A 17,047-nucleotide genomic window follows, 5' to 3' on the forward strand; every position below is an offset into this window, starting at 1 on the left:
CAGGTGGTGTCGCCAGGCGACATCGTTAGTTACCCCAGTTGAACACACACACACACGTTGTTGCTTTATTTAAATAATACTTTAATAATAAATTGCATAAATTTATAACATTTAACATATTCTCTCGCTTCTTGCTCGGTTCGGTTCGATATATTTATATACACAACAAAGGCGAAGTATGCATTCAGTGGAAAGGAAAAGACATCTAGGGGTTTGGATAGAAACCGAGGATTAAGAGCTATCATCTGTCTTGGCCCTATGTTGGAAAGCCACTAGAAATGGGTAACCGGTAGTCAGGAAGAAATACATTTCGACGCAGGGGTAAGGATTGAACTTGGTTAGTTTACAGGAATTAATTTATATATATATATATATATATGCACTAGATCAAAGTGTGGTACTACAATATGCGTATGTGCTGCTCCGAAATCAGTCGGAGCGTGTCCCGCTGTGTTGTGTTAGTTGTGTGTGGAGGCTGGATATCTGAAAACTTTAGAATATTCGCTAAGGCTGCTATGTGTGGTAGTGGCTGCAGTTGCTCCCTTGGCCGCTCCGCTGGCTACTGCTGTCTAGTATATGTCCGGACAGCCCTCGAAGTTCTGAGCCGCCTTGGCCTCCCAGTACGTGTTCTTGAAAACGTGCACATATTCCTCGCTTCCTTCCTCCTTTTCGCGCTTGAACCACATGGGCTCATAGGCTGGATATGGCCTACCCTCTGCGGCGGCCTCCTCCGCCTCCGCCTCCCGCCGGCGGCGTTCTGTGCGCTGCTTCTCCTCCAGGCGCAATTTCTCCTTATTCGACTCGTCCCAGTCGCCCTGCTCCATCAGCCTTTGGTCGGGACGAAGGCGTGAGTCCGTCGGCGCCACGCCCTCCTCCTCTTCGTTGAGCTGGCAGGCTAGTGTGGTAAAGTTATAAAACTTGTCCGAATCCGGAGGAGCAGGACGACGGCGCCAGGCCAGCTTAAACTCGCCCGTGGTGTAGGTTGGACTGCTGACCGATCCCGATGTCTTGAGCACCGGGGCAATCTCGATCTTCATGTCCCACGTACCGCGCACTACCCACTTGACCTCGTTGTCTTTGTTCATTACCACGCCTTTGACGCTTCGCTGCACATCGCGACTAAAGTACGAGTAGGGGATAAAGTTCAGGATGCATTTGTGCCCCTCTGCCGCCTGCGATCCCCGGATTTCCATTTCGCCATGCTGGTCCACCCACAGTTTGCCCACAATGATGTTGTTCACCGTTGTGGTCACCTTGCGCCAGGAATAGCGCCTGCCGCTGTTCGGGAATTGCACATAGACGCCGCCCAAGGGATTGACCTGTGGCGAAATTAATGCATTATTAGGTTATCACATTGTAATAGAAGTAACCCCGATCCCAGGAGTCACTTGTTTCGTTTATAAAGTCCTATACACCGATACTCACTTGAACGTACTTGCCGCGGAACTTGCTGGTCATGGAGAACTCCTGCCAGCACGTCCAGTTCTTACTTTCGCAGTGCAGCGCCGCCACCGGTGGATGGTGGGACACCTGCTCGGCCAGGCACCGCCAACCGTAGTCATCCATCCGGTCACACTCGTAGGTCTCGCCCAGCAGCGGATTGAATGGCTTGCCTGTGCGGTTTGTGGTCGTGGCGTAGGCGGACACGGTAAAGGCGGCTATGTAGGCCAGCTGCTCGCACTCGTCCTGGCAGGTGGCCGCGTAGTCAAGTATCTCCGTGTACTCGTAGTCCTCCACCAGGCGCTGCAGCATGGACAGCGGCTCGTTAAAGTTGATGGGCATGGGAATTTTGGACAGATCCTTGCCAATGCAATTCTTCATGATGCCCCACAGGCTGATGGGGTGGTTCGGTTTATCTGGCACACGGTCGCGTCGCTTCTTGATCAAATCCGGATTCCAGTTGCGTCCGTAGATGGAGTCGGCGCTCTCCTTGGCCGGCAACGCCTTATCCACGTCGTCATCGTCATCGCCCTGACCGCCCGATGCCACCCGCGGCGCACTCACCAGGCACACCTGCTGCACCGTTTGCACGGTGCGCTTCTGCTCGTCACTCTCCGAGGAACTGCCCTCCAAATGGCCCTCCACCTGGTCTTCGCTACTACTGCGGCGTTTGTTCATCTTTAAGATAAAGGTACCCCGCTCGCAATCCGGAGACTCAGGGGAGCGACCGCTTCCTGAATAGCCGTGCTCCTCGGCATCGAAAAACTCCATCTCCTCATCTGAGGTCACCAAGGAGCCGGCGGTGCCGGCGCCCGAGCTGGATGACACCGGCTTGTTTTGGCGCACCAGTACGGCGGCCTGCTCCATCTGCGATTGCTGCTTTGCCATCTGCTCGATGATCTCCTCCAGCCGCTGGCGTTGCTCGCGCTCGTGGTGTAGCATCTTGGACCACTTATGGCCTTGGGCCTCTGCCGTGTGCAGGTAGTCGTTGCCGGCGTTGATCATCGCATTGGAGGTTATCCGGAAGAGGGTGGCCCTCTCGTTGACGATCTTCGTGCGGCTGCCCAGCGACTCCTCCTCGTTCGTCTCCAGATCGTTGAGAGCGCGCTGCAAGGCAGCTCCGTGCTTGGTGATCAGGTCGTAGCAGGTGCGCATGCTCTCCAGCCGATCGGTGAGATCCCGAACCACCGAGCTGATCTCCTGGCTGGGCACCACATGCGCCGTTTCCGTCTCCTCCTCCTCCTCGCATTCGATGGCCCGGATTGCCTTAGCCTTTGCCAGCTCCAGGGCGGTGACCCACGATTGGCGCTCCACCTCGGTGCCGGCCTTGATGTGGAACGTTTGGGTGCCGCCGTTCGAGATTACGAACGTGCACGAATCGACAGTGTGGATGAGGGCTCCGTGAAGCGATATGGTGCCCCGGCACGTGTGGTTAATCTCCGACTGGTTGCGGTAGTAGCTCAGCACGCCCTTGGATAGCACGAACCACCGCCGCTGGTAGCCCTTGATGTAATTGGTCCACTTTAATAGCCAGCCCTTCATCTCCGGTAGGCCCTTCTCGGCCAGCGCATTGCCAGCGGCATCCGTCATGATGGCAACCGGTTCCGGTATCCGTATGCGATCCTCCGGCCGGATGAAGCACTTGCTTCGAGACTGCGAATAGCGCCACGTACGATGACTGGCGATTGGTCGGATTGGTTCCGTTCCGCAACTCCGACTTGAAATTCGAATGCTATTGGTTATTGGACGGCGACTGCTGATTGCTGGCCAGTGGCTAGCATCGCACAGTGTGCACTTGGCCTCCGGATCACCAGCGAGATTCCGATTACGTTACGGTCGCGAGTCCGCCGCGAGTTCACTGCGAATTTCGTGTCGTTTTGCTTCTAATTTTCCTGCAGAAAATAAAGAAACTGTAGTGGAAGTTCAGTGCGCGTCTGTGTGCGTGTGTGTTCCGTGTGTGTGTGCTGGCGCATCTGCAGGTGTGTGCGTGCCAGTGTTACCAGGTGGATGGTAGCCTCTCCTCGTACGCATATCGATGGGCGATAGGCAACGGACCATATGCATCTCCTGCTATCGATAATGTGCAATCTGAAAATATCTTTTTTAAACACTGTACCGTTAGAAAGCCAAAACAATATTCAGAAATATGATTATTATTTTCAAATCGATTAGGATTCTGTTATTAAAAAAAAAAACTTTTAGAACCCATACCCAAAATATTTTATATCTCAGGTCACTATTAAATTATGTGTGTACCCAAAGGTGACTCATGGCCAACAGTAAAACAGATTGCGCTCGAAATTGGATTACACATTTTTATTTATAAATATGTGGTCTGATAAATGGCAAAAAATACAAGTGTTCAAGGTGGGAACTTTTGGGCCGCGGCCTCGGCAGTCGGTGCTCCATGTGCCGGATCACTTCTTGTACTCCGCCCAAGAGTAGCGGAAGGAGCGGATCATGTGGATAAGGCTGCAAATACAAATCTGGTAAAAACGGAGGGCAGTGTTTGTTGGGCAACACAGAGAGTTGTAGTGTGGATGGCACATGGACGTCACAGGGACACTCACAAGACAAGACGATGACGTATATACAATAAATCGTTTATTCGTAGGCAGTTCTTGCATAATATAAAATAAATATGTATACAGTTACAAGTAATTTAAAAGTACAAATACAGTTTCATTTCCATAGGTTGTTTTGTTTGCCCTCTCTTGTCATCTTAATAGTTCCATTCACACATTGCAGACACAAGATCTTTAGAAGCTTTCATGGACGCCTTACACAACAAGACAACAAACACAAGGCATGATGGAGGGGATGGATGGGGTGGTGGTGTTCGATTGTTGGACAAAAAACACAAAATGGTCGAAAGCGGGCAAGTATATAAATAAGTAAAGCAGGCGATAGGATGAGGACGATCCTTAGTGGCTACAGGGTATGGATTGCAAGTTGCAAGTGGTATGTGAATGTTGCAGGTTGCAGTTAGCATGTTGTTAAGCAGAGCATGGCCTTTACATGGTGTTGTAGGCGGCGGTGTTGAAGCCAGTTTTCGGAGCACTTAGCCTGCTCAGCGGATGCGTCTTCCCGTGCTGCGCCAACCGCCGGATCTGCACCTGCTGCTGCTCCGGTTGCAGTTGTTGTTGCTGCTGCTGCTGGTGCTGAACGTTGCTGCTGTGACTGATGCGGACGGGCGCGGGTGGCGGTCGACTGTCGCTATAGTCATGCGTGGATCTGTTGGACAGCGAGCGGTCGTAGTAGGAGAGCGGGCGTTGCTTGAAGCTAGTAGTGGTAGTGGTGCTGCAGGCGTGGCTGATGTTGCTGGCGGTTCCGGCGGGTGGCAGTGGGGCACAGGCGACTGTGGGCGTGGCGGCCGCCTGGCTACTGCAGGAAGTAGTGGTTTGATATTTATGCACTAGACCTTTTACATTACGATCACAATTTTCGCTTACGCTGGAATCGGACGAGTTGGAGGCGGAGGAGTTGGAGTTGGAGGCGGCGGACACGTGGTTGGCATGCTGCGCCACCGGCGACGATGGCAGTGATTGGTGGCTGGTCGTCTTCTTGCCGGGATTCGCTGAGCTGGCTCCGGCCACCACCGATACCGACGCTGCGATTGTTGAACTACTGCCCGATCCCGCTGCCGTGCCACCGCCTCCTCCTCCTCCTGTGCCCACCACTCCCGCTTTGGCTTCGAAATTTTGCTTGAGTATTTGCACATTGCCCGAGATGCGCTGATCGTCGGCCAGCGTTTGTCCCTGGGCGCGCAGCACTACCGTCGCTTCTTGGTCGCCTGGCGTGGTGTTCTTGTTCTCGATGTCGCTGGTGTGCATCAGCTCCTCACTATTGCAGCGTAGCGGTTGGCGCTGCCGCGGACTGTGCGCCGAGGAGGCGCTCCTATAGAGGCTTGGGCACCGCCTCTGCCCAGCATCCACAGTCTCGAGTAGCAGCTCCTGGCTTTCTTCCTGGCAGCGCTTTTTCAGCGAGGTGCTCTCTTCCAGCTTCTGCTTGGTGCGCTTTACGGTGCCCTCGCCAACTCCAACTATCGGTTCCACAGCAACGGCGACTCCTTCGATTACATTGCAATTGGAACTGCGCTTGAGGTCTTGGATAACGCCCTCGAAGATGGCCGTAGTGTTGCGATTGGAGTCATAGTAGGAGCCGGAACTGGTCCTCTGTGGCAGACAGCATCGGTTGTCTCCTGATCCCCAACTTGCGTGCCGCGAAGGCAGCTCCCGCTGACGTGTGCCTCGGGGACGCAGAATGGCGTTTGACTGCTGCTTCTGTTGCTGTGGCGTGGGGTCTAGCACGATGCCGCCACTTGGACCGAAGGACTCTGTCCAGGAGTGCGTCTTTCGACGCTGACGCTTCTCCCCTTCATCCTTGGCAAAAACACTGTCCACCTGCGAGGAGAATACATCCGAACAGCTAGAATCCCGCCGCGAGTCAATGTTTCCACTACTGCTGCCACTGCTACTTTTTCCCAGATGAGAGGTCTGTGTAATCAGTTTTGTCAGCGAGGTCCAGACAGGTTGTTGTGGCAGCTGGTCCGCCCGGTGCGCCTCGAGATCGTGAATCCGTGTGCGCACTGACAGAGGCGTGTGTTTCTGGATGTGCAGCACCTGGTTCTGGGTGACGCTGTAGTTCTCGCCGTTGCTGCCTGGGAAGCGCATGTTTTTTGGCTCCTCGGCTACGCTACGTTCCGGCGTAAGGTTCTCCATAGACTGGCTTTGCTGCTTGGTAACCACAGCCGTCTGGGTTTTGGGTGATGTGCTGCTCGAGCGCCTAACCATGCGACGCTGCGACTTCTGGGCGATGGATCGCCGGTGTATGCGTGAGCCATCCTCCTCTTCGCCATCGGGTGTTACGCCCGCTTCACCAGTCGACTTCGACTTGGCCTGGTTTAGAGCCTGAATGAGGGGCGTTGGTTCGCTACCAGGCAACAGACGCGCGTCCTTTGTGCTCTTCAAGTTCGTCTCGCTCTTGCTGCGCTGCAGCTTCTCCTTGTTCTTCATGGCGTCCAACATCCCACTGTACGTCTCCAGCTGATTGAGGAAGTTCTTGTTGGGCTTTATACAGCTGCGCCTCTTCTTTACGTGCTCTAGCGCCTGCTGGAACTCCCACTGGTAAGCCTTCATGGCATACGCGATGACAACCGAGGCGGATCGGCTGACGCCCATCTTGCAGTGCACCAGCACCTTGGATCCCTCGGCCTTCGCCCGCGTGATGTAGCGGAACGTATCGTCCCAGTACTTGAGCAGGTTCGTCTTTTCATCGTCGTACACGCGAACGTTGAAATACTCGAAGGTGCCCGGAAAGAAGTTATCGATCTCCCGCGTCACGTTCAGGATGTGGCGAACGCTGAAAATTAAAATAAATTGTCGTTGATTTTAAGCAAATTTCACAGGATATGTCCTTTTTCTTAAACATACCCGTTTTTCTGCAGCTCCTCCAGGTTGCTGGCATTCCACTCTGATCCCAGATAGACGTGTTCGAAAATCTTGGTGGGGGCATCCATTTGGCCTAGAATAACGAGCATTTCGGCGTCGATAAACGACTTGTACTCGCCCAAATCCATGTCCAGGATCTCCTCGAGGCGTCCGCGTATATACTTGGAGGTGACCTCGTCCAGGTCCACTGACATCATGATGGCCTTCAGCTTCATCTTAATGACACTTTCGGTTTCCTCCTTTTCGGGGGGTCTGTCAATCGCATTCAAGGGAAAGAGGTATTAAAATCGTAAATAACTAGTTGTACCGATCCCTTACTTGTTTCGTATGGCATCAGGCGAAGGTGGTCGGCGGCTCTCGATCGCGTCCATGGCATTCCACTCGTTCAGACAAGACTGGTCCGACTCGATGCGCCTCTCGTAGCTGGATAGCCAGTCGTGGGAGGGTCCACTGGCATAGAAGTTGTTCTCACGAGCCTTTTTCGACACTTTGTGCAGCGTCTGCAGCGCGGACCTGGAAAAAAACAAGGGTTTCAATCGTGACTGAAGAGGATCTAAATCCGGAGAAGGCACATACCACATGGCCTGCACTGAGACCGGCTTAAATATATGCGTCTTTTCGTACACTTTGACGCTGAATCCGCTGAAAGTAAGATAAGATAAACCATTGAAATTAAGGAAATGCACATCATACGTTAATCAGAACAAAATACACTCTGCTATGCTAGTATTAAAATAGCTTAAGACAAATTGGAAACAAATGTGCGACATAAATGCCACCTCTCAACTAGGAAATTGGTCAAGGCGACACCGATTTGTGTATAGATTAGGGGCGGCTAATTTTTAGTTTAGTTCTATAAATAATTCCCAAGGTTAATTGCGACAATTAGGCATTTATGAGTGCATGACTCATACGAAATGAATGCCCAGTCTTACCCATCGCCATCCAGATGGATTGTGGTGTCCGCCAGGATGGGCACCACCAGGCCAATGGTGGTCCGCTCGTTGCAGTCTATGCCCAGCAGGCAGGACTCCTCCATGCCCGAGGTATTCTTGTTGTCGCCGGCCGCCGTTGCGTTTTCCTTGTCCGCTGATTTATCACATTTGCTGCTGGCCTCTGTGGCGGTCTGTTCGACGGACAGCTGACGCTGCGTGGGGACCGCCGGGGAGGTGGACGACTTTGTTCCCGCGGATCCACCAACTTTTACCGAGTGGTGACGCATGATCCGGTGGCGCCGACGGTCGCTTGTGCCGCTCCGACAACAACTACGCGATGCAATCACCAGATAGCGCGTGCGGTTGGACCGCTGTGACTCCAACTTGACAGCCTTTTGATAGGAATAGAAAGATATGTTTAAAAGATAGGCAAAGCCCTTTTACATCGGATACGCACCATCTTTAGCGTGTCCTCGCGCTGCAGCAGGTAAAACATTGATTGCAGGTGGAGTTGGATGTCCGAGTTGTTGCTTTGCGTGCTGTTACTGGAGCGGGTGGAGTCGGTGCTCAGGCGGCGCTCGCTTTGCGTCAAGGGCGGGATATCCTTAAGAGCCAGGACCAGGGCGGTTCCCTTGCCGGCAAAGAAGCACTCGCTGCGATCGTTTCCTTTGCTATTGCCCTCGTCGTCCTCGGCCTCGCCATCCTGATGTTATACAAAAAGGAAAGTTGTTTACTAGGTGCTTAAGAATACCTAATCTTGCTGCACCTCACCCTTGGGGTAAGGCTAAATATAAGGATGTCGTCTGGCCAAGAACAAACTTGCATGCTCAATTATTTTGCAAAGGGGTAAGATAAACTCTTGATTAGTCTACACTTGAAGGGCGGCAATGAAGCAAAGCTGTATCTGCAGTTCCAAGAAATCTGAATATTAAACTGAATACCGTCTGATTTTGAGAAAAGGGGCACGCGTTCGAAAGAGATTGCGGTTCAGTGAAGTATTTTTTAAAATATTTTCTTATTTCCTAAAAATAATAAAATGTTGTTAATTTACATGGGTTCAAAAATACCGATTTGACATGTTTAGCATATCTGAATTAAAACGTTGTATAAAATTAAATTGATCAACGCGCGATATTAATTTTTCCCTCTGTGCAGGCGGACGTCAAGGTCTCGCGAACTATTTTTGGGCGGTGGGGCGGCGAAGAAAACAAAAACAAGCGGTAAGCGGAAAGCGACAAAAACGACAAATAAGGCAATGCAAAAGTCTGTTGAAAAATATAGACGTCGCGACGTCTGCGGATTTGCTTGGGTTACACCAAAAGCAGCGCAGCGCAGCACAGCCGATGACGATGATGACGCTGCCTCATACCGCCCACACGCGAACGTTGAACGTCGAAATCCAAAAAGCGTAAGCAACAAGCTGGCGGATGATAAACATTGGGCATGAAAAGCACATCCGAGCACACAAAGGATCATGGCCAAAAGCGGAACACGCACTAAAGAGCCTGGCCGTAATTGGCTCTCCTGGCAGAGTGGGGGTGACCAAAACAAAGCACACACGCATACGCACACGCGAAAATCATCAAGTCTCCTCTCACCGAATTCGAGCAGGAGCCAGCCACACTGGGAGAGCGCTGCACCGTCACCAGCGCCATTTGTTGTTGCCGTGGTCGTAGACGTCGTCGTCGTCGCCGCAGCCGCTCCTCCACCTCCTGCTCCTCCTCCCCCGCCGACGCCTCTTGACCCTCGTGCTCCACCTGGCGCAGATGATGGCGATGCTGCAGCGGTGTCCTTTGCAATCCTCTCCTGCTTCGGCTCCTTCTGCTCCACCTCCTTTTCCCTGTGTGTGAGTGTGCGCGAGAGTGTGTGGTGTGTGTGCAAGTGTTGTGGGCTAGGGCTACAAATGCATTTTCATGTCGCTGCCTGCTGGCCGTTGTTTTTGCAGTCGGCTCCGCGACCTCGTCCTGCGATCGTCTTGGTTTCCGCTTTCCGGACACTCTAGCCAGGCGATTCTCTCTAAGAAACAGCGTGTCCTTACGATAGACGGACACACACAACGCTGATAAATGGTAAATAGACTACACGAATTTTTCTTAAAAGAAAGACAGTGAGGACGCCATTTCTAATCGATAACACTAGTATCGTCAGGCAATCGTTCTGGCAGGGCTGGCTAACTATCGCTAGAAAAGGCAATGTTCGTGTGGTGCACCGAAAAAAGTACTTATCAATGAGAAAAGGAGTGACGTTTGTAAAATTCTTGATATCACAGTAAAACAGGCTGACATTTTTAATTAAATTTTGCCTTTTTGATGATTAAAAATCAAACAATGAAGATATCATTTATCGAATGCTATGTCAGAGGTAGTCAGAGGTGGTAGCCACAGCACAGCTGTTTAGTGTTGGAAAATAACAACAAGCCGAACAGATGATTGCGAAAATCAGCTGGCCCAAGAACAACATAACAAGCGAATGCTTCCGGCGGATTGGATATTTTAAAAGACGCTCAAAATCCAATAAAATGTCGGCATTCATCGAGGAAACAAAGAGCCTGCTCCCACGGATCGCCTTCATAGCCTGCGGATGCTTCAGTCCACCCACTCCCATGCACCTTCGGATGTTCGGTGAGTTAAATTGGATTGTGAAATTCTGCGGTACATAATCGATAAAATTACGCGGCATGTTTTTGTCAACAGAGATAGCCAAGGACCACTTCGAAATGCAGGGGACCCACAGAGTGGTAGGTGGCATCATTTCGCCCACGCACGATTCATATGGCAAAAAGGGTCTGGCCTCCGCCTTGGACAGATGTGCTATGGTCAAGCTGGCCACCCAGAGCTCCAATTGGATTCGGCTGTCCGATTGGGAGGTGCACCAGAATCAGTGGATGCGCACGCAGGCGGTGCTGCAGCACCACCAGAACTATATCAATAACCACATAAATTCCGGTGGGGCAGGCGGAGATGACGGGGAGGACACACATCTAGCCGGATGGCTTCCTCGTGGGTTGCACGACAGTCGGGATCCTGTACATTTGAAGCTACTGTGCGGTGCCGATCTGCTGGAGTCCTTTGCTGTTCCAGGCCTGTGGGCAGAGGCCGATGTAAGTCTTGATATATTTGAATAGTACTCTTTATTTATATGATTTTTACCAGATTGAGGACATTGTGGCTAACCACGGTCTTGTGGTTATTACCCGGGCTGGCTCAAACCCAGGAAAATTCATCTTTGACTCCGACATATTGACCAAGTATCAGGTTAGAGAGACACTACCTCGACAACATTATTCCTTATTAATTTCCATACGCATTTCAGAGCAACATTACGCTAATCACCAACTGGGTGCCCAATGAGGTGAGCTCCACGTTGATTCGGCGGCTCTTAGGACGCGGCCAGTCGGTCAAGTACCTTCTAGACGATCTGGTGCTGGAGTACATCAAGCGCCAACGATTGTTTAACTTTAAATCGTAGGTGGTCTTCCTATTACCTCCCCTAAATCCTGCATGTTCACTTACAATTTCCCATCTTTCGAACGATACGTACACTGAATGAGGCGCCACCTTAATCCATTTCACACAGCAGAGAACACACTTAACGTGCACCACCAGCAGTCTTTGTATTGTTTCCTTTTATGTCTTAAACTGCAGGCGGGATGCACCGGCTCCGACCGAATGCGACTCCTGACGCGCTTTGCACCTGAAAAAGAAGCCCTCGTCGCCCACACGCTTTCCAACCCACCAGCACCGCAAATCGCACCACTTGCCCCACCAGCACGAACAGCTGTTTGAGTCGTGGCGCCTCTTCATGGAGCGTGAGTGAGCAGAGCAGATCCGAGTTCAAGTTCCTATTTAGCAGTGATTCTTTTAATGCATGTTTATTTTTGCCCAATCTTGGCCCTTGTAAATACCCTCGTTAAATTAGCCATAGTTTTGCGGTGGTCAGTGTGCGTATCATCTACTTACACCGAATTGTTGCCAAAATGTAGTCCCATTAAACAATAACCTTAACTTTGTTGCTATTGTACTGACCATGCCCGCCTAACCCGTGGAATGTAGTAAGTATATAACGGATGCAGTGCGTCCCAACCATTTGCTCTTTAACCACGCCTATACGGACAACAACAAGAACGCGAACAGCTACTCTATAGGGGACCAGCTGGAGCAGGACATGGACGAGTCGGACACTCCAAGCCCGCAACTTCAGCATACGCCCACGTCGCGGGTTTTCTGCTGTGGAGACGTGCCTTTACGTGGATCTAAGGTGCTGCGATCCGGTCCTGGACAAGCGGTGCAGGTCATCACCATGCAGGCAGATGAGAAAGAGGAGGTAGGTACCCTTAACCGCTGCCTTTCATACATAGATAGAACCCATAGCTTTGTTTTCATACTTATGTTTAGATCCTTCTAATCAATTCCCCACTTTCAGAGCCAAGCGAAGAAGCAGAAGATTTCCCAAGTGCAACTTTAGGAAACTGGAAGACGAATCTCACGCGGATCAAGACAGGGGCGCTGGAAGCTATTTGTTGATACTATATAATTGTGCATGTAAAATAAACACGTTCGTTACCGAGTTGACGGCTGCCCATGCTTTTGTGGGTCACTTCACGGAGTGGAGGGACAAGGCATTGAACTTCAGGCGACGTGCATTGACATTGCAGTCGTTGTAGGGCTTCCCTTGGGTGTCCGATGTCAGAACTTCTTGATGGTAATAAGCCAGTTGCCAGTTGAGAGTGGCCACCATTAGTTTAATCTTAGAGGAACTGCAGTTGCTTCCTTCCCTTGGAAGAGTCCACATCGCGAATGTTCTTCTTCCGTCGCCAGAATGCTAAACCCGCGCCACGCCCATCGCGCGCTCCATCCTTTGCGCTTCCCAAGCGGCGGCCTCCTGTCCAGCTAACGCCCTCGCATCAGCACGATCAGTTGCCCTTCCTGCGAAGATCGCGGTTCAGCGCCCTTCCCCATTTCCGCGCCTACGAGGACGAACCGGAGAACCTTTCGCTTTTCATCGCCATCCTGTACGTGGTGGATTTGTTCGGCATCTTCCCATTTGTCACGCTGCCCGCATTGCTGGTGAAACTTGGATACTTTGGCGTCCTGCTGGTGCTTTCCATCATCATCCTGCAGATTTATACCTCCTTCCTGCTGTCCCAATGCTGGACCATGGCGGAGCTGCTTGATCCTTCCATTCAACAGAAGCGCAACTACCCATATGCAGCACTGGCAGAGTTGGCTTACGGACCCTATATGAGTCTGCTAGTCTCCGTGCTGCTCGACCTCAGCATCTTCGCCATGGCGGTGCCCAGTGTGGTTATGGCTGCCCAGAACCTAGAGGGCGTCGTGCTGCGCATGAGCGCTGGTCAATACAATTTCTCGTACTGCTACTGGGCCATCATAGTCGGTCTGGTCATCTGCCCGCTCATGTGGCTGGGCAGTCCAAAGCACATGCGGTAAGATGGGTTTCAGGATAGGGTTATCTGCTCTTAATCAATGCACTGCATCATTCCATTTCATAAATATCCCAGGGGCTTGGCCATCATCGCAGTTTGCGTGATGATCGTTATTGTGGCGCTCCTGTGGTTCTGTCTTTTTGCAGCCCCTGCGATTGGAACACCCTTTGAGGGCATCTCCTTGGGTGGGTAGTGGTCTTAGGGCATATATTTACAGAATTCTAAGTGGGTTTTTCTTAGAGCTGCCCGGCTTCCTAACCGTGCTCAACAGCTACAGCATATTGGCCTTCCAGTTTGACATCCACCCCGTCCTGCTGACCCTTCAGATCGACATGAAGCACAAGTCACAGGTTTCCTGGGCTGCGCTCATCGGAATCGCCAGTGAGTTGCTCCTCCAAACCGATTGCAGATGGATAATAATTTCATTCCTCTTGATCAGTCACCTGCAGCGTGGCCATCTTTGGCTCCATCATAGCCGCCTACAAATTTGGATCGATGATTGCCGATAACCTGCTGCAGTCTTTGCCCACCAGTGTGCCCTTCTATGTGATGCTGATCCTGATGGCGCTCCAGCTTTGCTTCTCCGTCACGGTGGCCAGCTCTGCGATGTTCATGCAGATCGAGAACTACTTCAAACTGCCGGAATGTGAGTCTCAATTTAACTTAAGTTAATGATCTGGGAATTTCATTCCACTAAGAAAGACTTTTAATGAGTTCCGTCATAAGATTTTTAAACGCATTAATCTAAGTCAACGTTAGATTTTAGGTAAATCGTCTGCTAATCCTTCCTTCTTATAGCCCTCTCCTTCAAACGCATGCTGATCCGCTCTTCAGTGCTGGCCTTGGAGGTCCTCGTTGCGGAGTTTGTGCCCAGTTTCGATGCCCTCATGGACGTGGTGGGTGGCACCATAACCGGACCACTGGTCTTCATTCTCCCGCCACTTCTGTACCGCCGCATCCGGCGGATGGAGCGAGTTCATCAGCGAATCGCAGCGGAGGCGAGCTATGGAAGTCTGCCACTGGACCTCAACTACGATCCGGTGGAACTTGAGATGGAACCACTGCTGGTGACCTCTCCGCCGACCACGCCACGCGGCTGCTGGCTGAGACTGCTTCGTTTCCTGCATCGCCTCGAGTGCGACGTATCCTGCACAATGGCGGTGCTCATCTTCGGCCTGCTGGCCACCTTCCTGTCCACCTATTTGAACATATTCAGCCTGTCCAGTCTGTTCACCAACAACTCGCCCTGCCTGAGCAATCTGACCAAGCACTTCTGAGGATCGGGGTCTTTCCCCCGGCCAGAAATGAAAATTAAGACTTTGCCAAGTTTTTAATGGCCGTCCTTCGTCGGGTTCAAAGGCCCGAGTTGCGGCTTCATCTTTAATGCAATGCTTAAGGTGTTTTGTATAACACAAACTACAAATTTAATAAATCTATTATATTACACCAAGACACGCACGTTTCGTTTCGAGTGTTTTGAGTGGTGATGTTTAATTAGTTAAGCTTTATTAAAACATCGCCAAAGCCAAACAATTTGTCCGGGAATTGCACACGCGCATCATTTATCATCTTTTTCGGTTGCCCAGCAAATGTTTGGCTTTTTGTTTGCCAAATTTATTTAACCATTCGGTGTGCGTTGTGTTCGCTGTTAGTTATTTGTTAGTTTAGCCGTTTGCTTTTGTTTTCTGCTTGGTAATTTGAGACAAGCTGGGTTCGAGCTTCTCCCGGTGGAAAGTAAACAGGCTGATAACACCTTTCGCAGCCCGCTTTTGTATCTCTCGGATGCTTGTATCTTTCTATCGGTGTATCTGTATCTGTATCTGAATCTATCCATTTGGCTGAAATGCCGGAGCGTCTTAGCTCAGGGTTTAATTTTAAACACACGAAGATTCTGGTGCGAAGATTCTGCTTGAAGATTCTTCGCCTGATACGCAAATTTAATTTATTCTTCGACCATGCATGGTTATTTTTTATATTTTCCATTTGCGTATTTCTATATAATATACATACACGTACGTAATGCGAAGGCATACCATTTTTTCCCGGCATTCATTTCCGTCTTCCATAATACGTTTTTAAGCGCGTTCCATGTTCCATTCGGTCGGGAGATGACTCAAGGCATTGTGTTGATAACCTCCCCGAGTCATCTAGTCATCTAGCCATCCCAACCAATGCAAAAACCAATCGCAACAACTCGAATTATTATTTATTTTTTTTCCCCATTCTCAGTGCGGTGCGGTGAGTGATTATTTATTAAAATTAATACCCAATTGTTTGATATCAACGGAACCGAACGGAACGGAACCCAATCCGTTGTCGCGTCATCACTCCGCCGGCCACCTGTGGCTGCTGGAAGATGGGCTTTTATGGGCTCGTTATTTTCAGTGGGGCCCACCAGTGATTTTAATGGCCCAAAGGGCCCAAAGGTACGCACTCAGCTCTTCGCCCTTTTAATTGCTACGAACTTAGGGTTTACTGCCTTTTGGCGCTTTTTGCTTAGCTTTCAGGCCGCGCTGCTTTAATGCCCTGGCCATTTTTATCTCTTGTTCGCCACATTTCAATATGCAGAAGGTCTCGTTTGGCACGAACTCTGTGTTCCGCGGATGATTCACGCTGGAGGCAACTCGTACTAGCTACTAAGTACTAAGAGTACTTGCCGCACCACTCGGACATGGATCCGTCGAGTTGCCAAGTGCAGCATAAGTCGTGCTAATTGATCATATCGCTGGGCCATTGACAGACGTTTAGGTATCTTGTCGATTTATTTTATTTGTCTCCATTAACAAATTACACAAACATGCATAATTAATAGTTATTAACTCGTATTGCTCACTCAGGCTTCGAAAATGGAATTCTTAACATATTTCGGTGGATGGGGGTTTACTTTTAGCCATTCTAGTACCATTGTTAGTATGTTAAGGTTCTAATGATAAGTTTGAAGACCCTTTAGGGAAGTGATTACAGATTTGATTACCATGATTTATTTAGAACCTGCCTTGGGCTTACCACCTATGCTCAACATCTGGACAGTAGTTTCCCTACTCCGGCGGATTGCTGGACAATTCCCTGCTGATGAAACAGCCATCGAGTGCTCGACAGAGTGTCGCCTTTGCCACTTGAGGGGGCAGTGCGAATCGAAGAGCCCGTTGCCAATTTGGCTTGGGGCTGATTCGACGATGGCTGTCAAAAACTGATTATACGGTGGCAATTTTCAAGTGGCCGGCACAAAGGCTTAACCCAGAATTTAATGATATTTAAATTGCAAGTTCCTTTGGCAAAAAAAAATCGAAAATCCAAAGCACACATTGCCGAATTGTTGGGAGTACAGAAAGGCACACAAAAGGCCCAGAGCTCTGGGCATAAAATTTCACTTTTCATTTCCTATTGACCCCGATTCCCTGGACGCACTTCTTTCTAATTTTCGCTGCCCCCCATCCCAATTCTTCTGAAGTGCCCGCAGTTCTCCGTTCTTCTCGCTCCCTACGCTCCTCCTAATCGAATTTGGGATCTGGCGTTCGATCTATCGATCGGACGATCGAACTGTAACGTCTTTCAAATGGCCATTTATGGTGGTTACTTCTGCTGGCCACCGCCAGTCGCTTTCTGCATCAATTGAATACTCATTAGGCACACTCACACTTGCAGATTTGGTTTCTCGTGGCGAATGATGACTTTTTGATTTCGCCCAGAATCAGCACAAAGTGTTTTTCAAGTCGTTTTCGGGCACTTTTCTCTGGATTTACTTTTTAGTTTTCGTACATTTTTTTTCAGATGCTGCA

The 17,047-nt window shown here is 50.4% G+C and overlaps 4 protein-coding genes across 9 annotated transcripts; 2 read left to right on the forward strand and 2 right to left on the reverse strand.

Moving 5' to 3' along the window:
* Positions 1-64: 64 nt before the first annotated feature.
* Positions 65-3,428, reverse strand: LOC6729504 (oxysterol-binding protein 1). The gene is made up of 2 exons (XM_016174750.3): positions 1,426-3,428; positions 65-1,319 (listed from the first exon to the last, which is right to left on the reverse strand). The coding sequence occupies exons 1-2, from the start codon at positions 3,028-3,030 to the stop codon at positions 570-572; spliced, it is 2,355 nt and encodes a 784-aa protein (XP_016036177.1). The 5' UTR covers positions 3,031-3,428; the 3' UTR covers positions 65-569.
* A 307-nt stretch (positions 3,429-3,735) lies between these two features.
* LOC6729505 (protein phosphatase Slingshot) lies at positions 3,736-10,000 on the reverse strand. 3 transcript variants are annotated; one of them, XM_016174746.3, is made up of 8 exons: positions 9,424-10,000; positions 8,283-8,528; positions 7,826-8,217; positions 7,467-7,532; positions 7,209-7,403; positions 6,873-7,142; positions 4,459-6,801; positions 3,736-3,912 (listed from the first exon to the last, which is right to left on the reverse strand). In XM_016174746.3, exons 1-8 carry the CDS (start codon positions 9,478-9,480, stop codon positions 3,858-3,860), a joined length of 3,624 nt encoding a protein of 1,207 aa, XP_016036178.1. In that variant the 5' UTR covers positions 9,481-10,000; the 3' UTR covers positions 3,736-3,857. The 3 variants fall into 3 exon arrangements, with proteins under 3 accessions (XP_016036178.1, XP_016036180.1, XP_016036181.1); XM_016174748.3 differs by lacking the exon at positions 9,424-10,000 and adding an exon at positions 8,597-8,926; XM_016174749.3 differs by lacking the exon at positions 3,736-3,912 and having other exon boundaries at positions 4,685-4,824; positions 4,893-6,801; positions 9,424-9,999.
* Positions 10,001-10,151: 151 nt separating this feature from the next.
* On the forward strand, positions 10,152-12,391 carry LOC6729506 (nicotinamide/nicotinic acid mononucleotide adenylyltransferase 3). 4 transcript variants are annotated; one of them, XM_016177489.3, is made up of 6 exons: positions 10,152-10,446; positions 10,519-10,925; positions 10,978-11,079; positions 11,138-11,289; positions 11,878-12,148; positions 12,248-12,391. In XM_016177489.3, the coding sequence occupies exons 1-6, from the start codon at positions 10,251-10,253 to the stop codon at positions 12,287-12,289; spliced, it is 1,170 nt and encodes a 389-aa protein (XP_016036183.1). In that variant the 5' UTR covers positions 10,152-10,250; the 3' UTR covers positions 12,290-12,391. The 4 variants fall into 4 exon arrangements, 2 of the variants coding, with proteins under 2 accessions (XP_016036183.1, XP_002104814.1); XR_005544282.2 differs by lacking the exon at positions 12,248-12,391 and adding an exon at positions 11,470-11,633 and having other exon boundaries at positions 11,878-12,013; XR_006541942.1 differs by lacking the exons at positions 11,878-12,148; positions 12,248-12,391 and adding exons at positions 11,470-11,633; positions 11,744-11,829.
* A 153-nt stretch (positions 12,392-12,544) lies between these two features.
* On the forward strand, positions 12,545-14,718 carry LOC6729508. Its single transcript, XM_002104780.4, has 5 exons — positions 12,545-13,268; positions 13,344-13,453; positions 13,509-13,649; positions 13,708-13,914; positions 14,067-14,718. The coding sequence occupies exons 1-5, from the start codon at positions 12,622-12,624 to the stop codon at positions 14,543-14,545; spliced, it is 1,584 nt and encodes a 527-aa protein (XP_002104816.1). The 5' UTR covers positions 12,545-12,621; the 3' UTR covers positions 14,546-14,718.
* The last annotated feature ends 2,329 nt before the right edge of the window (positions 14,719-17,047 follow it).

This window comes from Drosophila simulans, chromosome 3R, assembly GCF_016746395.2.
Source record: "Drosophila simulans strain w501 chromosome 3R, Prin_Dsim_3.1, whole genome shotgun sequence".
NCBI lineage: Eukaryota > Metazoa > Arthropoda > Insecta > Diptera > Drosophilidae > Drosophila > Drosophila simulans.

What these genes read in the sequence shown, in the direction of transcription:
- LOC6729508 (XM_002104780.4), top strand. Translation starts at nt 12,622, where the DNA reads ATGTTCTTCTTCCGTCGCCAGAATGCTAAACCCGCGCCACGCCCATCG. An exon ending in CTTTGAGGGCATCTCCTTGG is followed by an intron (nt 13,454 to 13,508) that starts GTGGGTAGTGGT and finishes GGTTTTTCTTAG; the next exon opens with AGCTGCCCGGCTTCCTAACC. An exon ending in CTACTTCAAACTGCCGGAAT is followed by an intron (nt 13,915 to 14,066) that starts GTGAGTCTCAAT and finishes TCCTTCTTATAG; the next exon opens with CCCTCTCCTTCAAACGCATG.
- LOC6729505 (XM_016174746.3), bottom strand. Translation starts at nt 9,480, where the DNA reads ATGGCGCTGGTGACGGTGCAGCGCTCTCCCAGTGTGGCTGGCTCCTGC. An exon ending in GCGAGGACACGCTAAAGATG is followed by an intron (nt 8,218 to 8,282) that starts GTGCGTATCCGA and finishes TCCTATCAAAAG; the next exon opens with GCTGTCAAGTTGGAGTCACA. An exon ending in ACCGCCGCCTACAACACCAT is followed by an intron (nt 3,913 to 4,458) that starts GTAAAGGCCATG and finishes TTGTATTTGCAG; the next exon opens with CCTTATCCACATGATCCGCT.
- LOC6729506 (XM_016177489.3), top strand. Translation starts at nt 10,251, where the DNA reads ATGATTGCGAAAATCAGCTGGCCCAAGAACAACATAACAAGCGAATGC. An exon ending in ACATATTGACCAAGTATCAG is followed by an intron (nt 11,080 to 11,137) that starts GTTAGAGAGACA and finishes TACGCATTTCAG; the next exon opens with AGCAACATTACGCTAATCAC. An exon ending in CGATTGTTTAACTTTAAATC is followed by an intron (nt 11,290 to 11,877) that starts GTAGGTGGTCTT and finishes CGTGGAATGTAG; the next exon opens with TAAGTATATAACGGATGCAG.
- LOC6729504 (XM_016174750.3), bottom strand. Translation starts at nt 3,030, where the DNA reads ATGACGGATGCCGCTGGCAATGCGCTGGCCGAGAAGGGCCTACCGGAG. An exon ending in TCCGCGGCAAGTACGTTCAA is followed by an intron (nt 1,320 to 1,425) that starts GTGAGTATCGGT and finishes ATTTCGCCACAG; the next exon opens with GTCAATCCCTTGGGCGGCGT.